Source organism: Phragmites australis, chromosome 2, assembly GCF_958298935.1.
Source record: "Phragmites australis chromosome 2, lpPhrAust1.1, whole genome shotgun sequence".
In the NCBI taxonomy this organism is placed as follows: domain Eukaryota; kingdom Viridiplantae; phylum Streptophyta; class Magnoliopsida; order Poales; family Poaceae; genus Phragmites; species Phragmites australis.
The window spans coordinates 9283711-9310497 of record NC_084922.1 but is presented as its reverse complement, the minus strand read 5'-3'; the positions used below and the strand labels follow the sequence as shown (position 1 = coordinate 9310497).

Below are 26787 nucleotides of genomic sequence, written 5' to 3'. Positions count from 1 at the left end.
TCTTGTATTTGTTTGTCATGCATGAAGAGGTAAGCTACTGAGAACGTCAGCCCTGAAGGGGAGGGATGAGTGTACCCGATCCATTAGTGTTTCTGTTTTCGATCCGTGTTGTTCAATTATTTTGGTGTGATGGGTTTAGTAACAACTTAGTAGTTTAAAATAGTTCCAGACCGGTTTATAAGCTTCTGTGTTGCAAATATAGCACATCCGATTTAACTCTTTTACACGTAACGGAAACAAAAATGTAAAAGATATTATATATATATATATATATACACACGGATCGTCCATATACGTAGATTAGACTGTAAACAAATTTTAGAGACGAGATATTACATGTGAACGTCGGCTACAGGTGGTGCACGGGTAACCCAGATCCCCCCTCCCGGCCTCATATACATATGGACCGATAGATTGAATGAGCATCAAGCCCATTCGATGAGTTAAAGAAGGCAGGCGTCCAAATTTCATAAAACCCCTCAGGTTTCAATGAATTTACACAGGTAACGACCTGTACAACATGTCTCAATGAAAGATACCGAATCTTATTTCCGGAGTTATCTCTCTGTCTATAAAGTTCTTTAGATTGTAGTGTACAATAACTTCCTCCAAAAATAAAATGCAAACAAAGTCGCACGACGTATCATAGTGAAGGGGTCCTGCCTCCCTAACTTTAATACATAAATTTCCTATCATGGTCTACAAAAAACAAGATATTATTCTATCAAATTAGACATCACATTATTCACTACAATGTCAGATGATCTCCGCTATCCTGAATCTGTATTTGACAAATACCAGACTACTCCGCTATCCTGAATCTGTATTTGACAAAAACCAGACTACAAAAGCTGAAAGATCTATAACCTATTCATGCAAGTCTATACACAGGTTACAAGGGAGCTACATAGTCAATGATCCAACGCCGCATATGCTATGCTTTGCTGCCATTCAACATGACTTCTCCATAACATCAAGTCACAGTCAGACGGCAGCAAAACCCGTGCGTTTTGAACTAACAACAGAGGAAGTAGCGTGTTCGACTGCTGGGCCTGGAAGAAATTAGTGGAAAATCTATCTGGCCGGGGCCGTCACAGGTACGACAAGGCAGGACCATTGCCCAATGTTGTTGGCACAAGCGCAAGTATCTGGTTCGCTATGACAGAGAGATAACTCTCTATGTCTTTGTAGATTGCGAGGTTCTCCGGACAGCTTGGATGCAGCATTGAGGAAGCACGCTCCAGGACACCTGCTATGTTAGCAGGAGGATGCCGCGAGTCGCTAAGGCGCTGCATGAAATTGGAGAAGGAAGGTAAGAGAGATGGAAACAATTGTAACCATATCTTCTCGTTGACTATACATGTAAATATTTTACCTTGATTGAAAGAACTGTCGCGATGCAGTTTGATATCAGGTTAGATGGAAGTTGGGCATCACCAACATCAGCTTCAGATTCTGGGCCTATATAATCTGTTGCTTGATTCGACGTGCCTACCTCTTTATCATCACTACCTTCAGAGTTCGCCTATAGAACACATCAACAACATATAGAGCACATCAACAACATATCGAGTGAAATTATGAAAATATTGTTGCACAGAGTTCGGTAATTGCAAGCTAGGTTGTAACCTACCTGCATGGCTTCGTTAACCATCTGCCTGGCTTGTGATAGCGATCTTTGGACAAATGCAGATATATATGACTCTAGCTCATCATTGTGACCAACAATGTTGTCTGCGCGACCTCTAGATTTTACAGTACCATCAGATGTACTCTTGTATGCTGGCCTTTCACCGTTTACTGCAGACTCAACCTGTGAGTGAAGCATCAACCAAAAAATTAGCCCTGAGAAACTATCATGAGTAGTATTATGTGAATACATGGTTACTTCAACCTGTGTAAACAAGATAAGTTGAGCCTTACTCTGGAGAGAACCTTAAGCTGTTTATCTGATGTTAACCACAGCCTTTTGGGCGTAGGTACAGTAACTCCATTTACAGTTTGGTCCCAATTATCACTGGATGCAAGCCCAGGAATACGCTCCACGTCCAGTATGCTGTGCGCATTACTTGAAAGATAGCTCCTTATGTTGTCAGGACGATTATACAACCAATTAACGGGCATACAATCAGTGTCCTGAGAAACAAATAAGTTCAGTTATGTCTCTTGATATAATATATAGCATCAGACCATTAGATTGAGATTCTCAACCACATGAACGCGAAAGACTGTGAGTAGTTAACATATGTTCTCAAAGTTAAAGGAAAATATGATCCAAAGGTCATGATTTTCATTTCCACGGCATGGATAAGTATATAACTACTAAAATGCATCATACAGCAAAAATGCATGGATGATTGCATGCCAAGTCGCAGAAGAGCAATTGGTATGTAGTTATAGTCATTTTTACCATATCAACATTATAGCTGGACACAAGGACTACAAAGGCTGACAATCTGCTATTGAACAGATTTTTGTTTGGTAAAGGACAAAAAAAAGCTTGCCACCACATTTCTGCATGAATAAGCTTAGAAATAAAAACTAGATTTATGCTTGATGAATTGAGAAATTGATTCTACTGCCAGAAGTGAAAACTGATGATTGAATGCCTAATATGAGAAAAGGCCTTATTACCTGCATTATGTAAAAAAGCATATTGAGAAATGATGAAAGCAGCTAAAATAACAATATACCTTTACAAGATCAACACCAAGGTCAGGGTTGCCAAAATGGACCTTGTAAAAATCCCGCCCCATCATCACCACTTTGCCATCACAAAGTTCTCTAGAACTTGGGTGGCAAACGATGACCTGCTGACCAATTGAAAATGGCCTAGCTAGGTCTGCTGGTAGAGAATCCCGCGAACCATCACTTAGTTGAGCATAGATTTTTCTAACTTTCTCCCGATAGTCCTCAAGTTTTTCTTTTTCCACAGCCAGAAAATGATCAGAAAATCGCCGGGGTTTGCCAAGAGAACTGCAGGAAAAAAAATTCAGTGTATAGTGCAAACAAACAAAATATCGACAAAATTGAGAATAAAAAAAATGCTACAGATTCCAAGGTTTTCTAACTAATACCTTCGAATTGTGCTCCACTCAGATCTAGCCAGCCTTGACACATGACTTAAATTTGCATGATTTAAGTAGTGAACAAACTCATTATTTGAAAACCATGGATAATCAACTGCGCTGTAGAACCACTCATACGTACACCATCTACGAAGCGATTCAGATGACAAACAGTGCAGCAATTCCTTTGTCTGACCATAGTCAAGAGTTAGGACAGAAGTCTAAGCCTAGGGCATATCTCAACTTGCAATATTGATATATGATGGCATAGAGTACCTGTAAATTATCCGAACCTTCATTGCATGACACATACTTTGTTTTGCAATGCATTTTGGATTTTCTTTTTGTCCTTCTTGATATTCTAATTTCAGGCTTGATTTCTGCTGGTGCATTGGGGTACACTTTAGCAGAAATATCTGCAGATAATTCTGGCTCCCCTCTTCCAGAGTCAGAACACAAGGAGGAAACCTCAGTGATGCCAACCCTATGTGCTTCTGGCAGAACTGAATTATTAACAGAAATGTTTTGTGCTTCAGCAGGCACCTGCCAAGCAAAAGAATGAAAAAAAAAGAGACCTACCATAAGACTATCTGAAGAGATTAACATTTTAACACAGGAGAACACATCAATGATGACCAATATTTAAGATGACATCAAATGATAAACATGTGTAAACAGTGGACACCGACAACTAGGAATATATTGATCAAAATGTATAACCATCAGAAACAAATAAGGAATGACTTTCAATGAACATCACATCTAAAATTTTACAAACTGAATGGGGTGCAATTGACATATTAAAGTTCCAACAATGCAGGGATGATGGCATATAGTTGAAGAAATAAAACAACTATGGAAGTGAGTGCCAAACAATATAAATACATTAAGGGTCTGTTTGGATGGGTTGTGGCTTTGAAGCTTCTGGCTAGCTGAGGAAGGGTTGTGACTGCTAAATTTTAGTTGTTGGTTTTTATAATAATTTTTTAGCTTCTCAACACACCAAAAAGCTAGAAAAGTCAGCTAGAACCTGCTTCTCAGCTTTTAGTTCATTTCAGCCACAGTCGCTTCCTCAGCTAGCAAAAAGCCACCAGAAGCCAGCCGTTTGGTTAGCTTATGGCTTTTTTCAGGGAACAGCTGAAAAAAAAACCTATCCAAACAGGGGGTAAAGCCAAACTGCTAGAGTTCATTTATCCCATCCCGACTCCTCCAAACTAAAAAATAAATAAAATAAATAAACTGACAAGGAAAACAGTTGAGACGGACTTATTTAGACCCAGAAAGGGACCGTATGAATTTAGAATCTGGAAGCACATAAAACAAGTTCAATATTAAAAAAAATCTTACCTCTGCATCTAATAATTTCTTATGCCTTTTCTGCCTAGCCTTGGAAGCACTGGATTTACCAGGCTTCCCTTGTTTAGATAGATCCATGGGAGAATGGCCTTCCTTACTTCTGCGAGATAATGCAGAATTGGTTTTTCCAAGTGAACCTGGATCAGTACATGAGATAAACAGAAGCATAAGAAATGAGCAACATGACTGAGATAACATAAAATGTGAAAAACAAGACGAACTAAGAGTTGTAATAGAAGCTAACCTGAAGGAATGTTAATCTTTAGTTCTGACATTTTAGAGGGTGCATTCACCATACTCTGCAATACATCTAAGACCAACATATCTTCTGCAAACATAACAGAATAAAAGTAGTCAAATATTTTCACCTAAAAAACAGTAGTAAAACATTTTACACTGCTTATTAGTCTTAGCAGTACCAAGTATTACCGGTGAGGATTAACATAAGGCCAAATAAATAAGTAGTTGAAGCCTTTCAACAATCATACTGCTGAAATCCTATGACAAGAAATGAACTTGATAGAGTTCAATCAAATATTGTGGAGGTGTTTCCGCTCAGGTTGTCTTTTGTTGACGGCTTAGTTGCTATGTGATGCTTTGGTGCCAGAACTCTATTTTCCTTTGATCCTTTCTCAAGTGTAGTGTGGGCTGTTTACGATTTCTTTTAGTTTCCACAGTTAATGGAACCTAAGGATCTGAGTTTCCAATCTCCATCTTACAAAATGAACAGTCACTGAGTCACATAAATAAGTATGCCAAACTGACAATGCAATCTTAGGAAAGCTATCATACATTACTTAGAACTTACATGAACAAATTGAAGATGCTAACTAAGGGCATGCTTAAGATATATTAATTTTGAGCAAAGGGCTTCCATAAGCTTAGAGTGGCCTTTAAGCCCTATCTTTAGGGATCTTAGAAGCTAGAAAAGCCTTGTGCCCGATGCCCAGGCCCCAGCTAAAGGGCAGATGGGGTGTGCGCATAGGTTCAAGTTTCCCAATATGGCCTGGAAATCTGCTCTGCAGAAAGTGGTTAAGTATATCTGATGGATAAATGATATACCATGACAATAGAAGAGTATAAAAGTGTCATAAACATAAAATGGAACTGAAAGCTAGGTGAATAATAAAGTCTGGACACTGGACAGCAACGAGTTTGCTGCCAATGACAATGAAAGGATGAAAAACATTGTGAAAAATACCTTCAGAAATAAAGTCGCTAAGTATCTGATGTTGGTTGAGTGAATCAACAAGTTTATTCCCTTTTTTAGCCGCCATCATTGTTTCATGCTCAACTTTACCGGTTTGACCTTCATCCATAGTTTTCTGAAGCTGAATTCTTATCGTTTTCAAACGTTGCTGAGACTGACATATCGCAGTGTCTCCAGTTACTTTGGTATCCAAGAAAATCTGACCTTGATCAGCTTTATTTGCTTCCGTGATTCCAGAACTTCCGTCTGGAGAGCACTCATTCTTCAGAAAGTTAGTGCAATCATTATTGATCTCTTCATATTTTCTCTTGGTAGAATTGATGACGTTTTCAGTTTCTTGTGTGGCATCATCAGTAGTGTTCCTGTCTGTAGGAACAATAACTGGTATGCGAGAAGTACGCTTCCCAACAGCACGACTTCGGCTGTTCCTGACCAGTTCTGGAGAAACAATAAAGTTGTTTAAACTTCTTAGTTAAAAATATTATCCAATGAAAACTCTTCTCAACCTTTCGTTAACTACTCAACATTCTTAGTTGGCAATTTCCTTATGAGAGAGACTGAAAGATTATTAAGGGAAAAAGGCAAAAACATATTTTCCTTGCAATACTTGCCTCCGTAGTATCTTTTTTTGAAGGAAGATGAAAATCCAGAAATTGTCCCTTCATGACAGGAGTTGTGTGGGTGAGACCCTTCATTTGCTTTCTGTTGTGTAACTTCTCCATGTTTCCGTGCCTTTCCAGATGCTCTAACCATTTGATCACCTACTCTATGATTTGCGGATTCATCCTACCATTTTAAGCATCACAAGTCACTCAATAAAATTTTATGAAAAAAATGATTCAGATACATTATGTTTTGCAGTGAATAGATTAGCCTAAACAATTCAAACCAAGGAGAACAAAGTCCTGTGCTAAGCTAGAACTGACAAAGTTCATAATTATGGCTTCAAAGTGAGCCAGATTTAGGTGCATTTCAAAATTACAATTCATTGGCCTTTTACTTTCTATGCAGATGCCGCCACTCAAAATGTAATATACTACCGATGACGCAAATATTCAGACTCCAAGATTTAATTGTGGCCATGAATATGATAGCAAAAGATTACAATATTTGAATATTATGATATTATAGAATTATACTTGTATAATTTTCATGAGGTTAAACTCAATACTTTAATATATTAGCATTCATGACTGGAAAATTTTAATTGCGCGCATGCCATGTTAATGTAAAGGCCAGTGAGAATTGACAGCTAATTAGGCTTTATGCTAGTCAAAAAATAAGAAACTAGGTTAAACTCCCTATCAAGATTTATCACCTTCACAATTAATTTTTTCAACTTGTCTATCCCACATTGTATTTCCTTTTCATCATGTCTGGTGGGTATTCACCAATTTGTATGAATCGCGCTTCAGAGCCTAAGAAGTACCAACTATAGTGAAATGTCTCAAGCTACTCTCAAATGGATGTTATTCAATGTTAGAAAAACCATCATCACTACAGAAGTACAGAGTACTCCATTCCTTTCTATTTATAAAGCAAATACAAATTTTAAGATTTCAACTTCGTGATTTTTGACTGACAATTAATCTAACACTATTTATATTTTGTGATACAGAAATGCCAATATACTAAAAAAACAGTCAAAACTTAGCTTTGGTGACCGCACCAAGCCACGCCTTATATTTTGAAGTGGAGGGAGTATATAGCTATTCTTGATTCATAATTTTTTTGTTAAAAAAAAGATTCATAAAATTGTCATGTGGCAAAAAAATTGTTATGCAACATTATGACTGAACTAAAAAGAACCAGATGATCAGGTGTGCTCATCTTCATTACAATGAGCTTAGCATGGTACCTTCATATGGTACAAAATGTTCACTTGATGAAATAACAAAAGAAAGAAATTGCCGGACATTTGACACATCAAAAGATAGTAATTCAAACAAGTAACACAAGTAAATCCAACATAAGCTTACTGAAACATTGTGATGGCCAGTCACCAATGCAATGAATCCCATGGCAGTGGCTTGATGTTCAGGAAGAGACAAGAAAGTCTACCAAAAGAAATAAACATGTCAATCTACAAAGATCATAGAGTGCAACATGAAAATATGCATCGAAACGTGAACCTCCAAATAAGTACTATTTTTGCAACAAGATGTGCCGTCCTATATGATCAGCAAAATATTGTCTTCAGTTTGACAAGCCCAGTAAACGGTGGAGGATGCAGAGATGGTGCACTTTGCAAAGAGCTAGAATACATTAACAATAGACTACAGAGTACAGACTCACCCGATGCATACTGTATAGAGATTGCACCATGTCTGATGATTTACCGCCCACCACTAAGCTGATCTGTGTATGCATATTCACCAATCAGCATTCACACAGCCAACAATTAACTCTCATTATGCCCCAACGGATGGTTAAAGGGAAATGAACAATTGAAACCTTTTTCCAGTCTTTCCCGTGTTGACGATAAGCTTCATAAAAGTGTGTAAGCTCATCCTTGCTCCATTTGGGATCTAAGTCCGAAATTTTCCTCTTCTGCAAAATCAAAACATTTTGATGAAGGAGAGAAAGCAACTAAATAATGCATTACCGCAGAGTGGAATGCTATTTTAGAGGATATGGTGCTACAATTACCGGTCACTATCTACGACCTGTGTATCATAAATATCCATACAGCTTCCAAATAAGCATGCTTACTTTTTGTTTAGCCTTGCTTGAACTAGGTGGATCCTCGTGCTGCTGTTGATCCTCATATCCTTTTATTATAGTCTTGTTAATCATTCGAGAACCTTTAGCTGGACCCATCAAAACAGTCCTTGACTTCAGACTCAACAAATATTGCTGCAAGCAACAAAAATGAAAGATCGATGAGGCAAAAGTCAAAAGAACATATATACAAACTGATGTACACGTTGAGCAACAAATTACACAAAAAGTTGCGGAATTCCCTCCAACCTTCAAAAGTCTCACATGCATACTTCGTCTAAGCTAAGATGCAGTGAAAAGGACTGATTTTTTTTTTAAAAAAAGAAATGGTCATTCTGCAACCCAATTACTAATCAGATTAAAGCAAGCTATCAACTTAGAAATGATAAGAAACTATCCAAAGCAGCCTCCCAAATCATTTAAGCATCAAAAGTGACGAGGGTTTTATTGGGAAAATCCATGCTTTACAAAGCCGGTGCCAAAAGAATAACTCCAAAGAAACAAGGGAGTTTCAATTTGTTCGCACAAACTTTATATGTCATGGCCAAGTCACCACAAAATCCACCAAACCCAGCAAACCGTCTCTTAATTTACCCAGCGTGGCAACGACGGGTCACAATCGAAGGTGCTCTCTTGTATGCCAGGGATGCGTGAAGTGCGATGGTAAAGCCTCTGCGGGAGGGGTGAGCATAGTGGCACCTACGATGGCGGCACGTCGGTTTCGGCAGGAGGTGGAGGCCGAACTAGGCACCCGCGTGCTGGAGCGTGGCCAATCCGGACTGCGCAGTAGCGCCCCCGCAGGCGGACGCGATCCAGGCGTAGTGCGGCCTCGCGAGCGGCGAAGAGGCTTCCGCCGCCAGCCACCGCTACCCACCGAGGGCTTCGACGACTCCGGCCTGACCTCCTCCCTCGTCCAAGAAACAACGCGAAACCCGCAAATTCCCCACCACAAAACCGCGCGAAAAACCACAGCAGAAATCGACCTCACGCCACCACCCAAACCATCTCACCAGAGATCACCCACCCGCGGAATTGCAACACGAGGCCCCCCGATAAAGCTCGCCTGGCTCGGATCTGGGCGAAATCGCGCGCGCCGCGGCGCCTCCTCCACGGCCCGGTGGAACTCCCGCCGCCGCCGCACGACCACGCAGGTGAAGGCTTCGACGAGGAGGAAGGGGGTCGCTTGGGGCTCGGGTTCTAGGGTTTTTGCTGCGGGGTTGGATCGGAGAGGAGATGGGGCGGCGAGCGGGGGCGGTGGCCGGTTTGCGTTTGTGCTGCGCTGCGGCCGCGGGGCTTGGCGGGCGCTGGATACAAGTAGAGGGGGGCGAGGAGGAGGAGAGACGGGTGGAGCCGGCCCGTGAGGTGGGTGGGGGCTTACAGGTGGCCCATACGCAACTTCGCGCGTTTGAAAAATTAGGGTCGGGGACGGGGATCGATGGTGGATTGGTGGTAACTGGTAAGTGGTAACTTGGGACCTTTTTATTTTTACTAGTTGAGTGCTCGTGCGTTGCAACGGAAACAAAAATTGCACAAGATGACATCAAGCATATGGCAAGATTATATGTGAGGTACTGTGAAATTATGTACTCATAGTTGAGACTCGTGATAATAAATTCAAATATGATAGCAGAGCTTTGTTCTGTATTAGGCACGTCAATTTACCTAACTACAAGCACAAACTATACATTAACATTTGGGTGCCAATCAACTTCGCAGTTCATAGATTTCTATTTGGCTCAGATGTTAGCAGTCACCATTGAACATAAAACATGATGCCAACTTGTCAAGTAGCCATTTATTTGGGGTTGTGAATTCTAACCACAATGCCAATTTATTGGATGTCAGCAACAGAACTCTACAGGTTTTGGTTATTGTTAAAAAGTTAGAATAAAAGGTGCTTTCCTCTAGATGGGAATTGGCCAACGGCCCAACACTGGTAGGGACTGTTTGGCTATGGCAAGCTGGAAGACCATGTGCAGACAGTACTAATGACCTGGATGTATTCGACAAAATTTTGCATCAGGTGGCTGTCACTTGACTTAAATGGACAGATGAAAGCAAAACATGGCAGCCCCATGCCAAAGTCAAAGGAACAACACGGAGAGCTGAGTTGTTCTTTCAAGCTTGAGTTATGGTGTACACGAATGTGCAGTTCAAATTTTACCATCTCTTTCCGTAGTTTGTCCCGCTCTTGGATGGTAGTTCTGGTCTCTTCCCTCAATTTAAACATGATAGCAGAGCTTTAAGCTCCTTATGAATTGAATAAAAGAGGAGAAATATTAATCGTGCATAACGAAAAATTCTACCATGAGAGGCTTTAGCTTCATAAACAACATTTGCTCTTTATTTTTGAACAAATAGTCATCTCTAGCCTTCCATATAAACCACAATCAGTAAATGAAAAATGAATGCTTTGTCCTGCTGAGACTGAACTTGAGTAAGAACTATGTATATAATTTTGAACAGATAGTCATGTCTACTCTTCCATATACGCCAAAGTAAATAAAAAACTAATTATCTGTTCTGCTAAGACTGAGCTTGACTCAGAATTATATGCATATATAATGCCAGTGCAGGATTGCACTTGCTTCCAGGACATGCATGTTCAGTTAACCCATCGTAGAAGCCAAAATTCAGTCTTCTCTTTGCCTACAACCCATGCAGTTAACCAAGCTGTTGAACGACTGAATCAAAGACTCAAAGAGAACTGCAAATACGTATAGCTCTTGGATGATGGTGTTATCGATCATTGCTCTTGAGTCTTGACTCCTCAAATGTCAGGAAGATGTCCTCATCTTCGTAGTGAACAAAAGGGGGCAGCTCTTTAGCTTGCATAGTTATCAGCAATTCTCAAAGGTTTTCAGGGAGGCTCCTGCACGTAGATGCACTACGTACTTAGATACCAATAGTCAACACGGTTTTTGTTTAAATGTCAATCTCACATGAATACGGAAACGCAAAGTCGTAACTGTTGTTTTTTTAAATGAAGTCAATACCTAGGCATGAGCGTAAAGAATATGATTCGATCAGAATGTTCAGTTTGCCTCAAAAGCTAAAAGCATAAAAAATGAAAGTGCGAACTCACCTGGACATTTGGGTGATCGGTATGTCAGGAAGCATCAATCTCAGGTGGCTTGTTTAGATGTATGTATTTTCTAGAGATGTAGATTTTGTAACGCGAAATAATTCCATTTGTATTTGGCCAATATATAGGAATGGTACTGACAAATGTAAATTCTCCTGAGCAATTAATCAAACAGGCTGTGAGCATTCACAGTATACGTAAGAAATGAGAAAACATGTAGAATCATTCATACATGAAAAAAAAACTGTGCTCAAATCACGAAATGAATTACACAATGGACAGATTATGGTGATTACCTTTCCACAACCTTCATGAGGGCACACAAAATTATTTTCTCGAATGTCCAGGGCTGTCAATTGGATCGGCAGCTTTTACAGCGTTGACAAGCATCTGACAATCAGAGAAGAAATGGAAGGAGGGCATCTGAAATCCTTGTGCAGTTTGAATTGCAAGTTGAAGTGCTGTGGCCTGTGGCCACTGCGTGAAGTCGAGATGGAGATCCCTCCTTTAGCTTGCATCCTGGTCCTGAAAGTAAGAATAGCTCACCGCTATTAGGAGGAACCTCCTGAGCTGGAGCTTGATGGCGCCGAAGATCTTCTGGGCGAGGCGACGGCGTTGCTGCACCTGGTCAGGACGCCACCCGGCCTGTGGGCAGGTGAGAGGCGAGATGGCGACGGCTGCGGGAATGAGATGCGATTCAGGGACAACATCCTAGCAGCAGCTTAGGGGAGGAAATAGGAAGCGGTGGCGAAAGCGAGGGATCCCGGCTGGTTCGGCTGCTTCGGGCGGAGTTGAGTCCGGCGATGTGGGGCGGCGTGGAGACCTGACGGCGACACGAATAGCTTCGGGCGGAGAGAGTCCGGTGAACATGTCCCTCGGAGAATCGCTCACATGAGACAAGAGGGGGAGGTCGCCGCCGCGAAGGAGGGGCGTCGGAACGATGCCGCGAAGGAGGGGCGTAGCATCGACGCTCGATCGCGGCAGACGACGGGCGGCCACGACAGCTAGCTTGGAGCGGTGCGGCGTCGAGGTGGGATGGGAGCGGCGGCGCGACAAGCGTGGGGGGAGGGCGCGCAGAGTGGCGGCGGTGGACGGGCGATGAGGAGGTGCGACGGGCGTGGTGGGGAAGGGTGGCGCGTGATTGCCGGGCAGGATCTGTTGGACGCGCGATGAGGAGACGCGACGGGCGTGGTGGGGAAGGGTGTAGCGTGATTGCCGGGCGGGAGCTGTTGGACGGGCGATGAGGAGCACGGGTGCGCGGGACTGATCGGACGGGGGAGGAGCGGACGATCGTCCGACTGGGGCAGACGAAAGGATGCATTGCAAACGTTTTAAGTGGTAGATAGAGGTAGAGATAGAGATATTTGAAAATAAAAAATTATAAATTAGGTATTTTTTAAAAAAAATTGGATAACTAAGCTATTATCTTCTATTAGAAGACGACAAATAATTCATTTCATTACTTTAAAATTCAAAACATTATCGAAATAATTATAAAAAATTTAAAAAAAATCTGAAAAAATTTGGCGGTGTAAAGGATAATCATGATTTAACTCTCTAAAAATGTTCAGACCCATCAATTATTACAAGAGGGCCCACAGACATGCACATACCATCATGCACTTACACACCAACAAATGTGTCCTATCACATGACTACAAATAAATCCACATTTGGTTTGCAGCCACTATAAACTTCGTGCTACAGGCAGGGTTAAATTTACCGACCGGAGCTCGGTTATCGAGCTCCGACGGTAACCGAAAATTCGCGATAACCGCGGTTACTGGTCAAAAAATCAATAAATTTGGAGAAAATTCATTTGGTAAAATTTGAAATTTGGAAAAAAAATCGTGATTTTAGCCGTTCAGTATCCGGTCGGTTTGGACCGGTTACTGAGCGGTTTTTGCGATTTATCGATCGGTTTTCTTGAATTTTCCGTATTGTCGGTAACCGCTCGGTTTTCTCGGTAAGCACTCGGTTTTCTCGATTTATCGAACGGTTTTCTCGATTTTCAGTGAAGTTCAACAAAGAACCCAAAAATTATCTCAATCTTCTAAAATCAATAACTAATTCATCTGAGCTTCAAATCAAGTGAAACAAATTTTGTTGGTTTTCTTGTGACATGATCTACATGATAAAAGTATTTATACTCATAAAAAATTCAAAATTTTCTGTGAGAAATTGTATTTGTTAAACCAAGTTAAATGAATAGTTTACTCTTTGCTAATCCAAAAATTATGAAACTAATTTTGTTAGTCTTCTTACATGATCATATGTCTTTTAAAAATACATGAACTCATGAATTAGTTATTATAATATGCATGATTGTGTAAATATGTTGCGACTAGATTAATTCATAACTGACCCATCACACCTCAAAAATTAGTGAAACCACTTTCATTAGCTTAGTTATACTATGATTTATGTAGGAAAAATAATAGTAGACATGAAAAAGTTAATTACATGCTGTTTCTTAACATATTCACTTTATACTTGCGAACTTTGTAAAAATCATAGAGAATTTAATAAAACTCTAAATAAAGTGAAATCAATTTTAAAGATTCTCTTAAAATACGCTTTACACAAGAAAAATATGTGTTTGCATGTTACACTTTTCCTTAACATGAGTTAATAACTGAGCTGCATGCTTCAATTTTTTTCAAACTTCCTCCCAATATAATATGATGCAAACGACATTATTTTTGAAGAAAAAAAATTCACAGAAGGTTTTAGAATTTTGTCTAGTTTTTTTTAAGAATTTTTTTAATTTTTTATTTTTTTTTATTTTTTTGAATTTTTTAATTCAAATTTCAGTTACCGTTCGGTTTTTGAAACCGGACCGAACCGAGAAGGTCGGTGTCGGTGAATCAGGAACTGAGAGTCCCCGAATCTCGAGACCAGGCCAGCAATCTGTCATGTGGCGCCATCCCACAGGGTCGCCTCCGCAAGACAAAAAAGATTAAGTCTCGGGAGAGGGCGCTCGGAACCGCAGTCAGTGGTCCCCGAGTACCCAAGTTTCTCGATGATCTGTGAAGTCTAAGTGCTGAGAAGAAAGTATTTGGGGAGGTATATGGTGATCCCCGAGCACCCGAGTCTCCCGATGACTAGGAAAACTAAGTACCGGGAAAGTGTGCCTGGGGCCACGAGCAGTGGCCCCTGGGCACCCAAGTATCCCGAGGATCCACTGAAGGAAGTTCCGGGAGAGAGTGCTCGGGGCTGCGTGCAGCGGCCCCTGAGCACTCGGTCCCCCGAGGGTCCGTACAAGCGTGCCCGGGAAAGAGTACTTGGGGAGGTGAACAGTAGCCCCCGAGCACTCGGTTCCCTGAGGACCGAGGAAGGGCATTCTCGGGAGAGAGTGCTCGGGGAGGTGAACAGTGACCCCTCCAAGCCCCTCCGTCCGTGGCCCCCCACAAGGGCCCACTGATGAGGTGTCAGCCGGTCAAAGGCCCGAGGCCGCATTTAAGAGCGCGCGTGGCCTGTCACCTTCAACTGCTCCCGCCACGCACGGTGTCAGTTCCTGCCACATTCTGACAGAAGGGTGTGGGGACATTAAATGCACGGGTCCCATCCCGTGTCATCTGACACGTCTCGAGATAACGTCGTGAGGGCCGAGGCGTTCCGCCTACCTCGCTGCTGTGGCAGGAGAACAAGACAGGGTGGGCACGCCGGGCCGCTCTGTGGCTGCCCGGTGGGCCCTCTCCACGGCGCCCGTTGCTAGTGCATTTATGGTGATGAATGACCAGGCGCGGGGAGCTTTTTCCACCCCCGGTCATTTCACACAGAAGCTATGATGACGCCCTTTCCATTTATGGTGCCTTGGAACTCGTGCCCTCTCCTTCGGGGCACGCTACTGCCGGCGGGTATTTAAAGCAGCTGGCAGCACGGACAAAGACAATCTCTGAACAAGCTCTCGGAAGTTGGACAGGCTCTGGATGAGTTAGACAATCTCTCAGAAGTGAGAAAATCCCAGAGGAAGTGAGTAGAGAAGATCAAGAAGCCCAAGAGCACCCAAAGCCAACAGATACACACAGACCGAAGAGCAAGAAGTCCCAGGCTTTATGATAGACAAACACTCTTGTAACCAGCAACATCCTTAAGGGACATTCTCAGGGCATTTATAGTATCCATACAGGAGTAGGGTGTTACGCCTCCGTGCGGCCCGAACCTGTCTAAACCCTAGTGCATTTACTTCGTTTCGCACTAGATCATTCCACCCCACCGGCCATCGCATTTATACCCATTTATTTCTCCGACAAACATATTCAGGATCATCCCCCGGCCGAATCTCTAAAAAGGAGTCCCTCAGGATCCCTGCGACAGGAGTTAACCCTCCGACAATCGGTAACCGCGATTTTTGGACGGTTACCGACGCATTTGTGAACCGTGGCTACAGGTTATTAGTATTTAAGCCCTCTAGTTTTTTACATCTCTTCTTGCAAAAGCTTGTTTAATATGTGCTATTTGATTTGCCACCCATAGTGTATGGTTGAACACACCTTGAAGAAAAGAGGCCTTAGAATTTCTTTTGCAAGTAAAACTAGGTCGTAATTATTGAAGTACAAGGAAATTGTTCAACATTTATCATCAGCTAAGTTTTTTAACTCAATTGTTTAGTGCATGCAACTTAGTATGATGTTAGTCCTAATGTTAGCTGGTTTGTGCATACAACTTAAAAACAACTTACCTTGAGCATTTCGAATAAGATGCAACTATAGTTTAATTATAGTTAACGTCATGTCGCACCACACTGTCTTAGGGCCTGTTTGTTTCAGCTAGTGATTCTGAAAAGCAGTTTATAAAATCTGGATTGTGAAAAGCTAGATTGTGAAAAGCTGGATTGTGAAAAGCTTTTAGACTGTAGATTCTAAAAAAATTTAATGGACAGTTTAGTAAAATGGATTTTCACAATCTATCAAAAGCTGAGAAAAATCAGCTTCTCAGATTCTCACAATCCAACCAACAGATTTTAAAAAGCTATAACCAAAAGCTGCCTGTTTGTTTCAGCTTTGAATTATAAAAGCTGAAAGCAGAATCCAAAGCTGAAATAAACAGGGCCTTAACCATACAACATGATCTCATAAGGCCGCTCCAGTGCTACATCTTGGCTTATTTTTAGTATTAAATGATCAGGTCACATATGATATTTTATGATGTGGCAAAAAAATTAAAAGAGATGAGAGAGTTAGTGTCTTCCATAAGACATAAGCTAAGCATGAAATCCAATACAAGAAATAAGCTAAGAAATACATTGGGGTGGTCAATATCTATATTCTTGCATTATGTTCCATGAAACAAAGCAAATAAATTTGAACCAATAGAAAATAAAAGTGGCATATTTTTTTAAGATGTAGAAGAAACTTTGCATTAGATAGTGATTTTTTATACTAGTGCCTATTTGAGGTGAAAGAGAATATACACTGCTCTAGGACATTTGCACTGGGAGTGGCCTAAGCTGACTTAACAAACAAATTGTCCACCATAAAAATCAATAGCCAAAACCACCTTTATATGTACCCAGGGCAAGTTATTTTTGTTGAGCTAGTACGATCTAATTAGATAGGATAATCTTTACTAACCATAGCAGCAATTTTCTTTTACGCCTCGCAAAAAGATGTTACTCCCTCAGTCACAAATAAATGTTATTTTGAGTTACATGTAGTCAACCATTCTAAATTTTGGTTACAAATGACTTTTATGTATTTAGTTTAGATATTTAAATATGATATTAGTAGATTTGTCTTAAAAAGTAATTTTATAATAGTATAATTCTGCTATGCTTTATAAATATATTATAGTAAAAAGTTGTAGGCAAAGTTGTGTGTTAGGGACCGTACCGATATAAAAATGACACTTGTTTATAATTGAAGGGAGTACTCATTCAGTCCGAAATAAGTATCATTTTGGGTTACATATAATTAATTATTTTGAACTTTGACTATAAATTACTTTTTATGTATTTAGTTTGGATACTTGAAAATTACACTGGTAAATTTGTCTCAAAAAATACTTTCATAATAATATACTTTTACTATGCTTTATCAATATATTAAAAAAATAGTAATTAAATATGTATTTTAGAGACAATACCGATATCTAAAACGACACTTATTTCAGACTGAAGGGAGTATTTACTATTCACTAACTGTTAAATCCACAATCTAAGTACACAAGTGCTTTGAGAAGCTATCACGATACTGAATGCTACTTTCTTGTGTATGTGTGTGTTGTTTATTTTTGATAGGATTCTATTTTCTTACTTTCTTGATACAAGTAGGAGGGGAGAGGAGGGACATGAGGTGGAGGGTGTCGGTCATGAGGAGATTGGTAGAGAAAATGAAGAAGAGAGCTAGGAGAAGAAAATGAAGAAGAGAGCTAGAAGATAATAGAGAGGCTGACGAATGAATTATACTACCACATCATCTGAAACTATCTTTAAAACAGCTTAGGTATGATTTGCACGATTCAAATATCTTAGTGAAGGGGATATCTAATTTTGTGGTTCATGGTGAAAATCTTGGAGGTAGACTTCTCGTAAATGCTACTCTGACTGGGCCTGACTGATGGGCTTGAAATCGATGCCCATGACTAAAAGGAGGCCGAGACATACATGGGCGAGCAGGCCCGTTTGGACAACACTCATCCCCGTCCTCGTTTTCTCTCCCGCTCCATCTCCACCGTCCACTGCCCATCCACGCCCCGCCGCGCCCGCGCCCGCCCCCCGCATGGCTTCCCACGCCGTCTCCCCCCTCAGCGGCGGCCTCCTCCGCCGCGGCGTCCCCCTCCACCACCGCCGCCGCCTCCTAGCCATCGCCGCCGTCGCCCCGGAAGCGCCTGCGCCTACTCCCACGCCGTCCCAGCCGCCGCCATCCCCGGCTTCGCCCCGCAAGGGCTACTTCCCGAAGCGCGGCGAGACCGTCGAGCTCACATGCGAGGCGCTCGCCTTCAAGGGTAAGGGCGTATGCAAGGTCGCCGGCTCTACCTTTGTCCTGCTCTGCGACGGCGCGCTCCCCGGCGAGCGCCTCCTCGCCCGCGTCCGCCGCCTCCGGCGCGGCGCCTTCGCGGAGGCCGCCAAGCTCAGGACCATCGAGCCCCACCACGACGCCGTCGAGGCCCCGTGCCCCCTCGCCGCCGACTGTGGCGGCTGCAAGACCCAGTCCCTCGCGTACGCTGCGCAGATCCACCACAAGCACCTTCAGGTCCGCGACTTGCTCGTAAACTTTGGCAAATTCGATCAGAAGTGCCTGGAGAGCTCGGAGCCAGATGCTATCCTTAAGCCCATCGTGCCTTGCGATGAGATATTTCGGTACAGGAACAAGGTGAGATTTGGGTGCGGAGTTTATGATGGGTTTTGGGTCCTAAGTGTGACTGACGCCTTGTTTGGTGTTCGTTTTTGCAGATGGAGTTCTCGTTCGGGACGAAGAGGTGGGTGCAAAAAGAGTTGAAGGAGAAGGAAGATGAGGGAGAGAAGCAGGAAACGAGTGAGGCAGATGGTTATGCACTTGGATTGCACGCACCAGGGTTCTTCGACAAGGTGCTGCATGTGCAGAAATGCTTTCTGCAGAGCGAGCCAGCAGACAAGGTGATGAATTGGTTGACTTAATGCATCGAATTTTCTTCATTCGAAAAAAATGATAATGTATCGGGTTCAGTGGGTTAATACTAACTTCATTTTTTACATTTTGGTGGATTTGGATAAAAATCTCCTTGAAGTGTGGTGGTATACTTATATAGCTCAGTCCCACTCGTTTAGATTTTAGCACTGGTACTTTTCTGGTTGGACTGGTTGGTGGTAGTCTTTGATTTGTGTGAATTTTGATAATATGCTGCACTTCAATTTGTGAACAAGGTTGCTTGGGTAGCGTCTTTTGTTGGCACTAGTTAATGAGGCTGCGACTGGTGTTAAACATTACATCAGAGAAACATTACATTTTGCTTATGTGCAGAAATGTATTGTGTACTCCATATATATTGTTTAGAGGTGGTTGTTGTATTCATATAATCTCTCTGTATCTGTACTAAAATTTTGGAACCATGTGACTTGGAGATTCTGTCAAACCCAGATTGCTTGAACCATGTTGCATTTCTAATGCTATGTCGTTGTAGAGTTAATGAGGCTGGTGTACTTCTGTGATCATCCTCTAAACAGGTGGTGGCCGTAGAAGTGGCATTATTTGTTTGTTCAAAACTTTGTGTGATTAGTTTACTTTACTATCATTGAATTAATGAGGCAATAGCATATTGCCTCTTAGTGTTTGATTAACATGTTATGGGATGCTGAATTGATTAGTTGCTAATTTCCATAGGTTCTTGCAGTTGTTCAAGAAACCTGGATGGATCCTTCTCTTGGCCTTACACCCTATGATGTCCACAAGCATGTTGGGTTTCTCAAGCATCTTATGATAAGAACCGGAAGGTATGGTGTCCCATCTTGTGTTTTTCACTTGTTCTACCAGTGACGTAGCATATCTCATTTTGCATGTGTGAAACCTGAATATAATTTATTGCATTTTGAATTTTGATCATTATATCACACACTCCCTCCGATAAAAAATACATGACGTTTTGGACATGACACGGTCTCTAATACTACCTTTGACCACTATTTTCTTTTAGAATATATATGTATAGAATCCAAGAAATTTATGAGATTATGGAAGTATTTGACAAATCTACAAATATGATTTCTATGTTTCCAAACTAAACATTTTAAAAGTTAATGATGGTCAAAGTTTCAAAAGTTTGACCGGATATTATCCAAAACGTCAAGTACTTATGACTGGAGGGAGTATCTAATATCTACTATTTAGTGTATAACATGATGCCAATTTTATGTATTATACATTTTTAGTGCTAGAATCTGGCTACGGAAAATGTTTATGCAATGGGCTCACTCACTTAAACAAACATGACATATATGTTGAATTGATAAGAAGTACTTTTACAGCTGGACAAATATTTCTATCATCAATATAATGTGTTTAAATATTTAAATACTTACTCAATTTAGTATTTTTTTTGGCTTCATTAGCTACTTGATCATATATTTCTATCTATGAAGATGTTCCGTATATAATTTTTTCTGTTGAAAATAAAATATCGCTGAGAAGTGACAAGTTGGGGATATGTGATGCAGGTATTTCCATGCAAACAAATAACTATTGAACCTTTTGCTACCATTTGAGCTAATCTTTTTGCGTGATGAGCACCTTTAAAGATTCTATTATGTTTGTTGTTTCCCAGAAATGTCAGTACTGGAGCTCCAGAAGTGATGGTCAATTTTGTGACATCATGTTATAAACCAGAGCTACTGATGCCTCTTGTTGACAATATCACAAAAATACCTGAAGTGGTATGTGATTCGAACCTTCTTGTTTTGATAACATTATGATAATAAGATGATTTTGAAACTACTTGATTTTCTGATCATATAGTTCACATAAGCTCTTCTATGCACGGACTGTTCTAGTTCTTGTGCCAATTAAACATTTCAGTTATCAATTCCTCTACTGTTAATGTAGGTCAGTGTCATAAATAATGTGAACACATCTGTTGGCAATACGTCTGTGGGTGAACAAGAATATACCTTGTATGGGAATCCAAACATTACAGAGATGTTGAGAGGACTTATATTCCAGATATCCGCCAACTCGTTTTTCCAGACTAATACAAAACAGGTTCGTTTTTGTTTCAATAATGGATTGAGGTTTTGTTACATATTTTTTTTGTCACCACTGCACCATACCATTGCGGTGTTTCTCCTATCCTCCTATGTTTGTTATTTTCCCCCCCAGTAGATGCATGAAAAGAACTGAAAAGGCACAAGCCAAATAAGACCCGCACAAGCAGATAAAAGAGCTTGTATGTTTGCCTAGATGACAAACCAGCAAATGGCAAACATGTAATTGTTGAAACGAAGTCCCTACCCAACTGTGTTTAAACTCAATGTTTAGTGCTCTGAGGGTTTCCTCCTATGGCTGCATATGAAAGTAGCAAGCTCTTCCTGCAGGCTGATGTTCTCTACAAGCTTATTGAAGATTCTGCTGGGCTCAAAGGAGATGGGTCTGAAATTGTTCTTGACTTGTTTTGTGGAACTGGAACCATTGGTTTGACCCTTGCCAGAAGGTAATTTTTTGTGGGTGTAGCTATTCTGAGAGACAATCGTTGCCAGCTTTGAGAGTCTAACTGTTTTGTTTGGTTAACATAAAACCCTTTAACTGTTATGATACCTCATTTATGGCAACCATAGTTAGTGATGCTCTTCTGCTTTGCTCAGGGCAAAGCATGTATACGGATACGAAGTTGTTCCTGAAGCCATTGCAGATGCTCGAAAGAATGCTAAGTTGAATGGTATCAGTAATGCTACATTTGTAATGGGTGACCTCAATAAAATCAATGAAACATTCGGGAAGGAATTTCCAAAGCCTGACATAATCATCTCAGGTTTGTCTTGGCTCATATATTGTTATTGGCACTGAAATTCAGTTGTCTCATGATGTCCCTACAATTTTGTTTGGGAGCAACAATTCTTTCTGAAAAGTGAAATTTGTCTTAAATCTTAGTCTTTCCACTACCTGCATACAGGTAATACTGTAATAGCACATTTAGATATGAAGCTTTTTTTTAGTGGTGCACTTCTGCAACAAATTTGATACGAAATTTCAAAAAGTTTTAGAGCTATCCTTGATCAGTTCTAATTCTAGTTTGGTTTGTTAAGACCTAACTAACAACAATAAATTTTTCAGATCCTAATCGGCCAGGGATGCACATGAAGTTAATCAAGTGGCTATTAGAAGTTAAAGCCCCTCGAATAGTTTACGTCTCATGTAATCCAGCTACTTGTGCACGGGATTTGGACTACCTTTGTCACGGGGTGGTATGTTTTGTCCTACTGTCGGAAGCTACCAATTTCCTTGTGGTATTGTAGCTGTGTTGTGATACTTAGCTGCTGCTTCAATGAATTTGTCTGCAGGAAGAAAAAGATTTGAGAGGATGCTACGAGCTGAAGAGTGTAATACCTGTAGATATGTTTCCCCACACTCCTCATATCGAGTGTGTCTGCTTATTGGAGCTGCGTTGATTTTCAGTTTTGGTCAGCTAAACCCACTGGAAGGTTTATACTACCTTGCATTTTTTCCTAATATTTCCTGACAACTTGGTTTTTATTCTGCCTTTTTTCCTCTGATATTCATAGTTTGTCTCGTGTCGCAGAGAGTGTTCATACGTTCCGATAGAGAGGGACTCATTTGCTACGTACGGCATGAATATCATGGTGATGTATTTGATATACATTTTCAAATTTGGGTACATTTCCATGATGCCCACGTGACTGAGGAGCCAGATCTCTTAACTACTGTTTTTCCGGAGTAGCAGTTGGGATATTAACCACGTGTTTCACTTAAGCAATTGGAAAGTTACCAGACAACTGATCTGGCCCCACCTTGTGTTTTGTTGGAACACTATTGATGAGTATGCCGTTTTGATGAATGACTTATTTATCTTACAGCCACGATATCTCAGGCAGAAGCTTGGTTCCCTCGAGAAAACAAACTGAAGAGAGGTGCCGGGGTTGGCAGGTTCAATGCTGATCGTTCACCCTTCATTGGATGGTCGTCAACGGTTGGAGATGCCCTTGCTTCCTACAGAGAATTGTATGGAAGGCACAAGCCTTTTCTTTTCCGTAATAATGAACAAATAGAAGATGCAGAAACAACATTTTGGAAACAAAATTAACAATCGTCATCGATAGTTGTGTGCGGTGATACAAACAGTATAAGTGGATTCACTTGTCTGATCTTTCCAAGTTGGTTCTAAAATTGCTCCAATCCTTGTTAGACCGAACCCAACGGGTTCCCGTCCCGGGGCTCATTCCCTTCGCGATGGGAAAACGCCTGAGACGGGAACGGGCGAGCACTCCCAATCGCTTCCCCTCCCGGCGCGGTGTGGGACGGGAAAGGAGAGAGGTTCCCTCGGCTGTGGGAACCTCTCTCCGTTCCCTTCGCGCAGACGGAGAGCGGAGAACTGTCCGGCAGTTGGCGTCGCGCGCTGGTGCGGAAGCCGCGGAGAGCCGGAGCGGAGGCGGCACGAGCAGGGAGGACGGAGGCGCAAGGGTTGGAGGGCTGGCGACTCGGGCCAGGGGAGCAGGGCGGCCGCGCGGGGACGGATGCGTCGACGTCGGCGGAGGCGGCCAGTCGGTGCAACGTCGAATCGACGGCAGGTACATCCCAGCCGCCATACCCGAGCCGTAGATCCGGGGAAGGGTGGGTACATGGATTGGGTTCCGGCGTGTAGTTGAGGTCAGTAGGGTCGTCGGCCCTTGCGGCGCGGGGGACGGAGGAGGGGGGGGGGGGCAGGCGGCGCCTGCGGTAGAATGAGCGGTTGGTGGACAAGGGGGAAGGACGCGAAGGTCCTCGGTATGTTGCAGCATAGCCGAAGGTTCGGCGAGATACAGTGAACAGGCGGAGGGGTGGGGAGGCGGCGGCGGCGGAGGTCGATTGAGGAGACCTCGGACATGGGGGAAGTCCGGACGGGGTGGGCGATGGAGGCATCGCAGGGGGTCCTGGGTTCTGTGCATCGCACTACGGCGGAGGAGGTGGTGGGAGGGCGGGGTGAACTTGCGTTGCCGTCGGTGAAGGGGAGTCATCGGCCTCATCGGATTGCCGTGGTGAACTATGTAGATGGACGCGGCAGCTCTGGCGACGCTTGTCTCGTTGATGCAAGACCAAGTGCAGGATGCAGCCGACGCGTTGAAGAAGGTAGCATCCGACAACATGAGCCCAGAGAGCACACCAGCGGCCGTCGATCTCAACATGGCGCTTCTACAAGTGGATGCAATTGCCGGCGATTTGGGTCAGCTAGTCTTCCAGGTGGAGGATGCGATGCGCCGGTGTTCTCTGTCCGTGTCCACCGAGGAGGAGGACAGGACTAGCGATGGGGTCGAAGGAGAGGCATGGGCTTCCTTCAACATCGCTGGTGATGACTCGGACCAAACTGAAGGGAGCTCGGATGACGTGCTGTGCTCCACTAGTGTAGATTGCGGTTCGATTGAGTCTGATAGGTCCTGGCGGTTGTAATCTGGCCGCCGGTAAGGATGGAAAGGTGTCATCCATTGTTGTGGTCTTGTGCGATGTGCGTCTGGTGCCCGTAGTTAGTTTGGTAACCCGAAAATGCTCGTTTGTTGTCGGCTTAAGCTGTGTGATGAACTGAACTGCTATCATGTTTATTGTCCCCACTTTGTTTTGTATCAGTATGGCACAAATATTTCCTCTGTATGGCAATAAGAATGTTGTCCGCATTTGGTGTCCGCAATTTGATTGCTTCTACTGGTCCATGGAAAGGCCATGAGTTGAGTTTGGGTGTACATCCTGAGTACCCAAGTTGCATTAGTCTTTGACTCAAATTTGGGTGGCAATTTTTTGCGGAATACAAAAACACCTAGATTCTGCTATGTCCTAATAAAATGTTGCAAGCAGTCTACAACTTGGCTCATGTGGTGGCTTTTCAGAAGCACCACTTTTTGGAAATAATGGTGCAAATCTTACTTAACCTGCTGAAGGTCATTTGTGCTACATGCATGCAGCTAATACGGCCATGGTAGACACACTATACACATTGCAAATTTTACTGAACCAGGTGTAGGTCATTTGTAATTACAATTTGATTGTTCTGGATAAAATTTATGAAACGATGAAGCTCTGTACTTTGGACACCAAACTTATGCTACAGAGTAAGTACCAGAAAAAAAAATGCCTTACAAGAAGCTTTGGAAAATTTAATCCTGGTAAAGGGTAAATGCATCAAATTAGGTAGTAACTACAATACTTGATAATGTATCTTGTATGGAGGAAAGCACCTTCTGGTGAATCAAGGATTGCTGTGCTATGCATAATGTATAGCAATGTTCTGCTTGCTATATTTGAGTGATATGTCTATTAGCATTGGGACTGTAAGTGTGCTGCTGGAGTGATTAGGTAGTCTTGTTTATGAATAGGCCATAGGTGGTCCAAAGGCCATGATTTGAGTACATTGTGGTGAATCAAAGATTGATGTACTATGCATAATGTTTTGTAATGTTCGGCTTGCTACATTTGGGTGATATGTCTATTAGCATTTGGACTGTAAGTGTCATCTTTATCACATATTACCCGCTTGTTGCCCTATTACCTGTGATCTTTATCATAAATTTTGAAACTTATCTTAATTGAAGGGGCGGAATGGATCCTTTTTACGAGAGCATCCTGCAGGACGGTTTCGACCGTATGACTTGGGGGGGGGGGGGGGTCAAGACATGGGTACCCAGGGGGGGTCAATCGACGGTCCACAAGCAGAGATGTCGCAGTTCTCACAGCCTACTGATCTTAGAGGGCAGTCCGAGTTAGGCCAGTTCAGTCTAGGGAGCGATGAGAAGGGTAGGAAGAAGGTCACCTCGAGGAAGAAGAAGAAGGTGGACGCGAAAACTGATAGAACCAAATGGACTGACGAGGAAGATGAGTTGTTGGTGTCGGCCTGGCTTAACGTTAGCCAAGATCCGGTTGTGGGCACGGATCAGTCCAGAGAGACCTATTGGGGCCGTATCGCAAAGTACTTCAACACTTACAAGAAGGACAGCATGATGCCGAGGATCGACAAAGCGCTCATCAATCATATGAAGCTGATCACGGATGCCGTGACAAAGTTTACGGTGCATTACAGGAAGGTGGAGCAGCTGAACCCGAGTGGCACCAATGAACGTGACAAGGTAACTGTACATTTCGCTGATATTGTCCATGCATGTATAGTCGAACATGACTTATATTTATATGCTTCGTAGATGGCTAGAGCGTGCTCCGCGTATAAAGCAATTGAGGGAAAACCATTCGCGTACACCCACTGTTGGGTGCTGCTGGCCGAGCACCCAAAGTGGCATGCACACGAAGCGGCAAAGGCGCAGAAGGTCTTGGAGCTTGCGGAAGCACAGTGCAGCCAAGCTGCAGGCAATGACGTCCCAAATGATGCCGCTTCCAACGCGTCGACGGACCTTCCCCGTCCTATTGGCCGTGACCAAGCGAAAGCTTCCCGAGCGCGCAAGTCACCGTCGCAGTCTTCAATTCCAACCGTGTCCGGAGGAGCATATGAATGACAATTGCAGGACATCAGTGAAACAAAGAAAGTGATGGTGGAGCTTAAGAAGGAGCAGCTGGAGGTGATGCGTCTCCAAGTGACTGTCCGAATGAATGACCAAGACGAAAGAATTATGAAGGTTGATTTGGACACTGTTTCGGGACCACTGCGGGAGTATTATAGGAAGCGCCAGGAAGACATAATGGCGCGGTGGAAGGTCCTAGAAAACCGAGAGTAGGACGGTTCAACTC

At 42.6% G+C, this 26787-nt stretch overlaps 3 protein-coding genes and 1 long non-coding RNA gene across 14 annotated transcripts; 2 read left to right on the top strand and 2 right to left on the bottom strand.

Moving 5' to 3' along the window:
- Positions 1–525: 525 nt before the first annotated feature.
- Positions 526–9701, bottom strand: LOC133898532 (protein ALWAYS EARLY 3-like). 4 transcript variants are annotated; one of them, XM_062339261.1, is made up of 16 exons: positions 9380–9701; positions 8347–8490; positions 8089–8184; positions 7930–7992; positions 7614–7691; positions 6246–6420; positions 5626–6072; positions 4669–4752; positions 4416–4561; positions 3345–3611; positions 3078–3259; positions 2694–2976; positions 1936–2136; positions 1634–1813; positions 1376–1525; positions 526–1289 (listed from the first exon to the last, which is right to left on the bottom strand). In XM_062339261.1, the coding sequence occupies exons 2-16, from the start codon at positions 8452–8454 to the stop codon at positions 1092–1094; spliced, it is 2658 nt and encodes an 885-aa protein (XP_062195245.1). In that variant the 5' UTR covers positions 8455–8490; positions 9380–9701; the 3' UTR covers positions 526–1091. The 4 variants fall into 4 exon arrangements, with proteins under 4 accessions (XP_062195245.1, XP_062195237.1, XP_062195233.1 ...); XM_062339253.1 differs by having other exon boundaries at positions 1924–2136; positions 9366–9700; XM_062339249.1 differs by having other exon boundaries at positions 1924–2136; positions 9380–9700.
- A 1061-nt stretch (positions 9702–10762) lies between these two features.
- Positions 10763–12696, bottom strand: LOC133898519 (uncharacterized). 3 transcript variants are annotated; one of them, XR_009906253.1, is made up of 3 exons: positions 11737–12696; positions 11441–11595; positions 10763–11351 (listed from the first exon to the last, which is right to left on the bottom strand). It is a non-coding gene; the product is annotated as an uncharacterized LOC133898519 (long non-coding RNA). The 3 variants fall into 3 exon arrangements; XR_009906252.1 differs by having other exon boundaries at positions 10763–11227; XR_009906251.1 differs by having other exon boundaries at positions 10763–11595.
- A 5399-nt stretch (positions 12697–18095) lies between these two features.
- LOC133898496 (uncharacterized) lies at positions 18096–23271 on the top strand. 6 transcript variants are annotated; one of them, XR_009906249.1, is made up of 11 exons: positions 18096–18756; positions 18837–19019; positions 19744–19853; positions 20681–20789; positions 20959–21114; positions 21447–21562; positions 21714–21880; positions 22183–22313; positions 22410–22550; positions 22651–22709; positions 22944–23271. XR_009906249.1 is itself a non-coding variant. In XM_062339229.1 (10 exons), the coding sequence occupies exons 1-9, from the start codon at positions 18163–18165 to the stop codon at positions 22515–22517; spliced, it is 1674 nt and encodes a 557-aa protein (XP_062195213.1). In that variant the 5' UTR covers positions 18096–18162; the 3' UTR covers positions 22518–22550; positions 22651–23271. The 6 variants fall into 6 exon arrangements, 2 of the variants coding, with proteins under 2 accessions (XP_062195213.1, XP_062195205.1); XR_009906250.1 differs by having other exon boundaries at positions 22632–22709; positions 22958–23271; XR_009906248.1 differs by having other exon boundaries at positions 22632–22709.
- Positions 23272–25732: 2461 nt separating this feature from the next.
- Positions 25733–26743, top strand: LOC133909837 (glutathione S-transferase T3-like). Its single transcript, XM_062352385.1, has 2 exons — positions 25733–26174; positions 26247–26743. The coding sequence occupies exons 1-2, from the start codon at positions 25767–25769 to the stop codon at positions 26553–26555; spliced, it is 717 nt and encodes a 238-aa protein (XP_062208369.1). The 5' UTR covers positions 25733–25766; the 3' UTR covers positions 26556–26743.
- Positions 26744–26787: the final 44 nt, after the last annotated feature.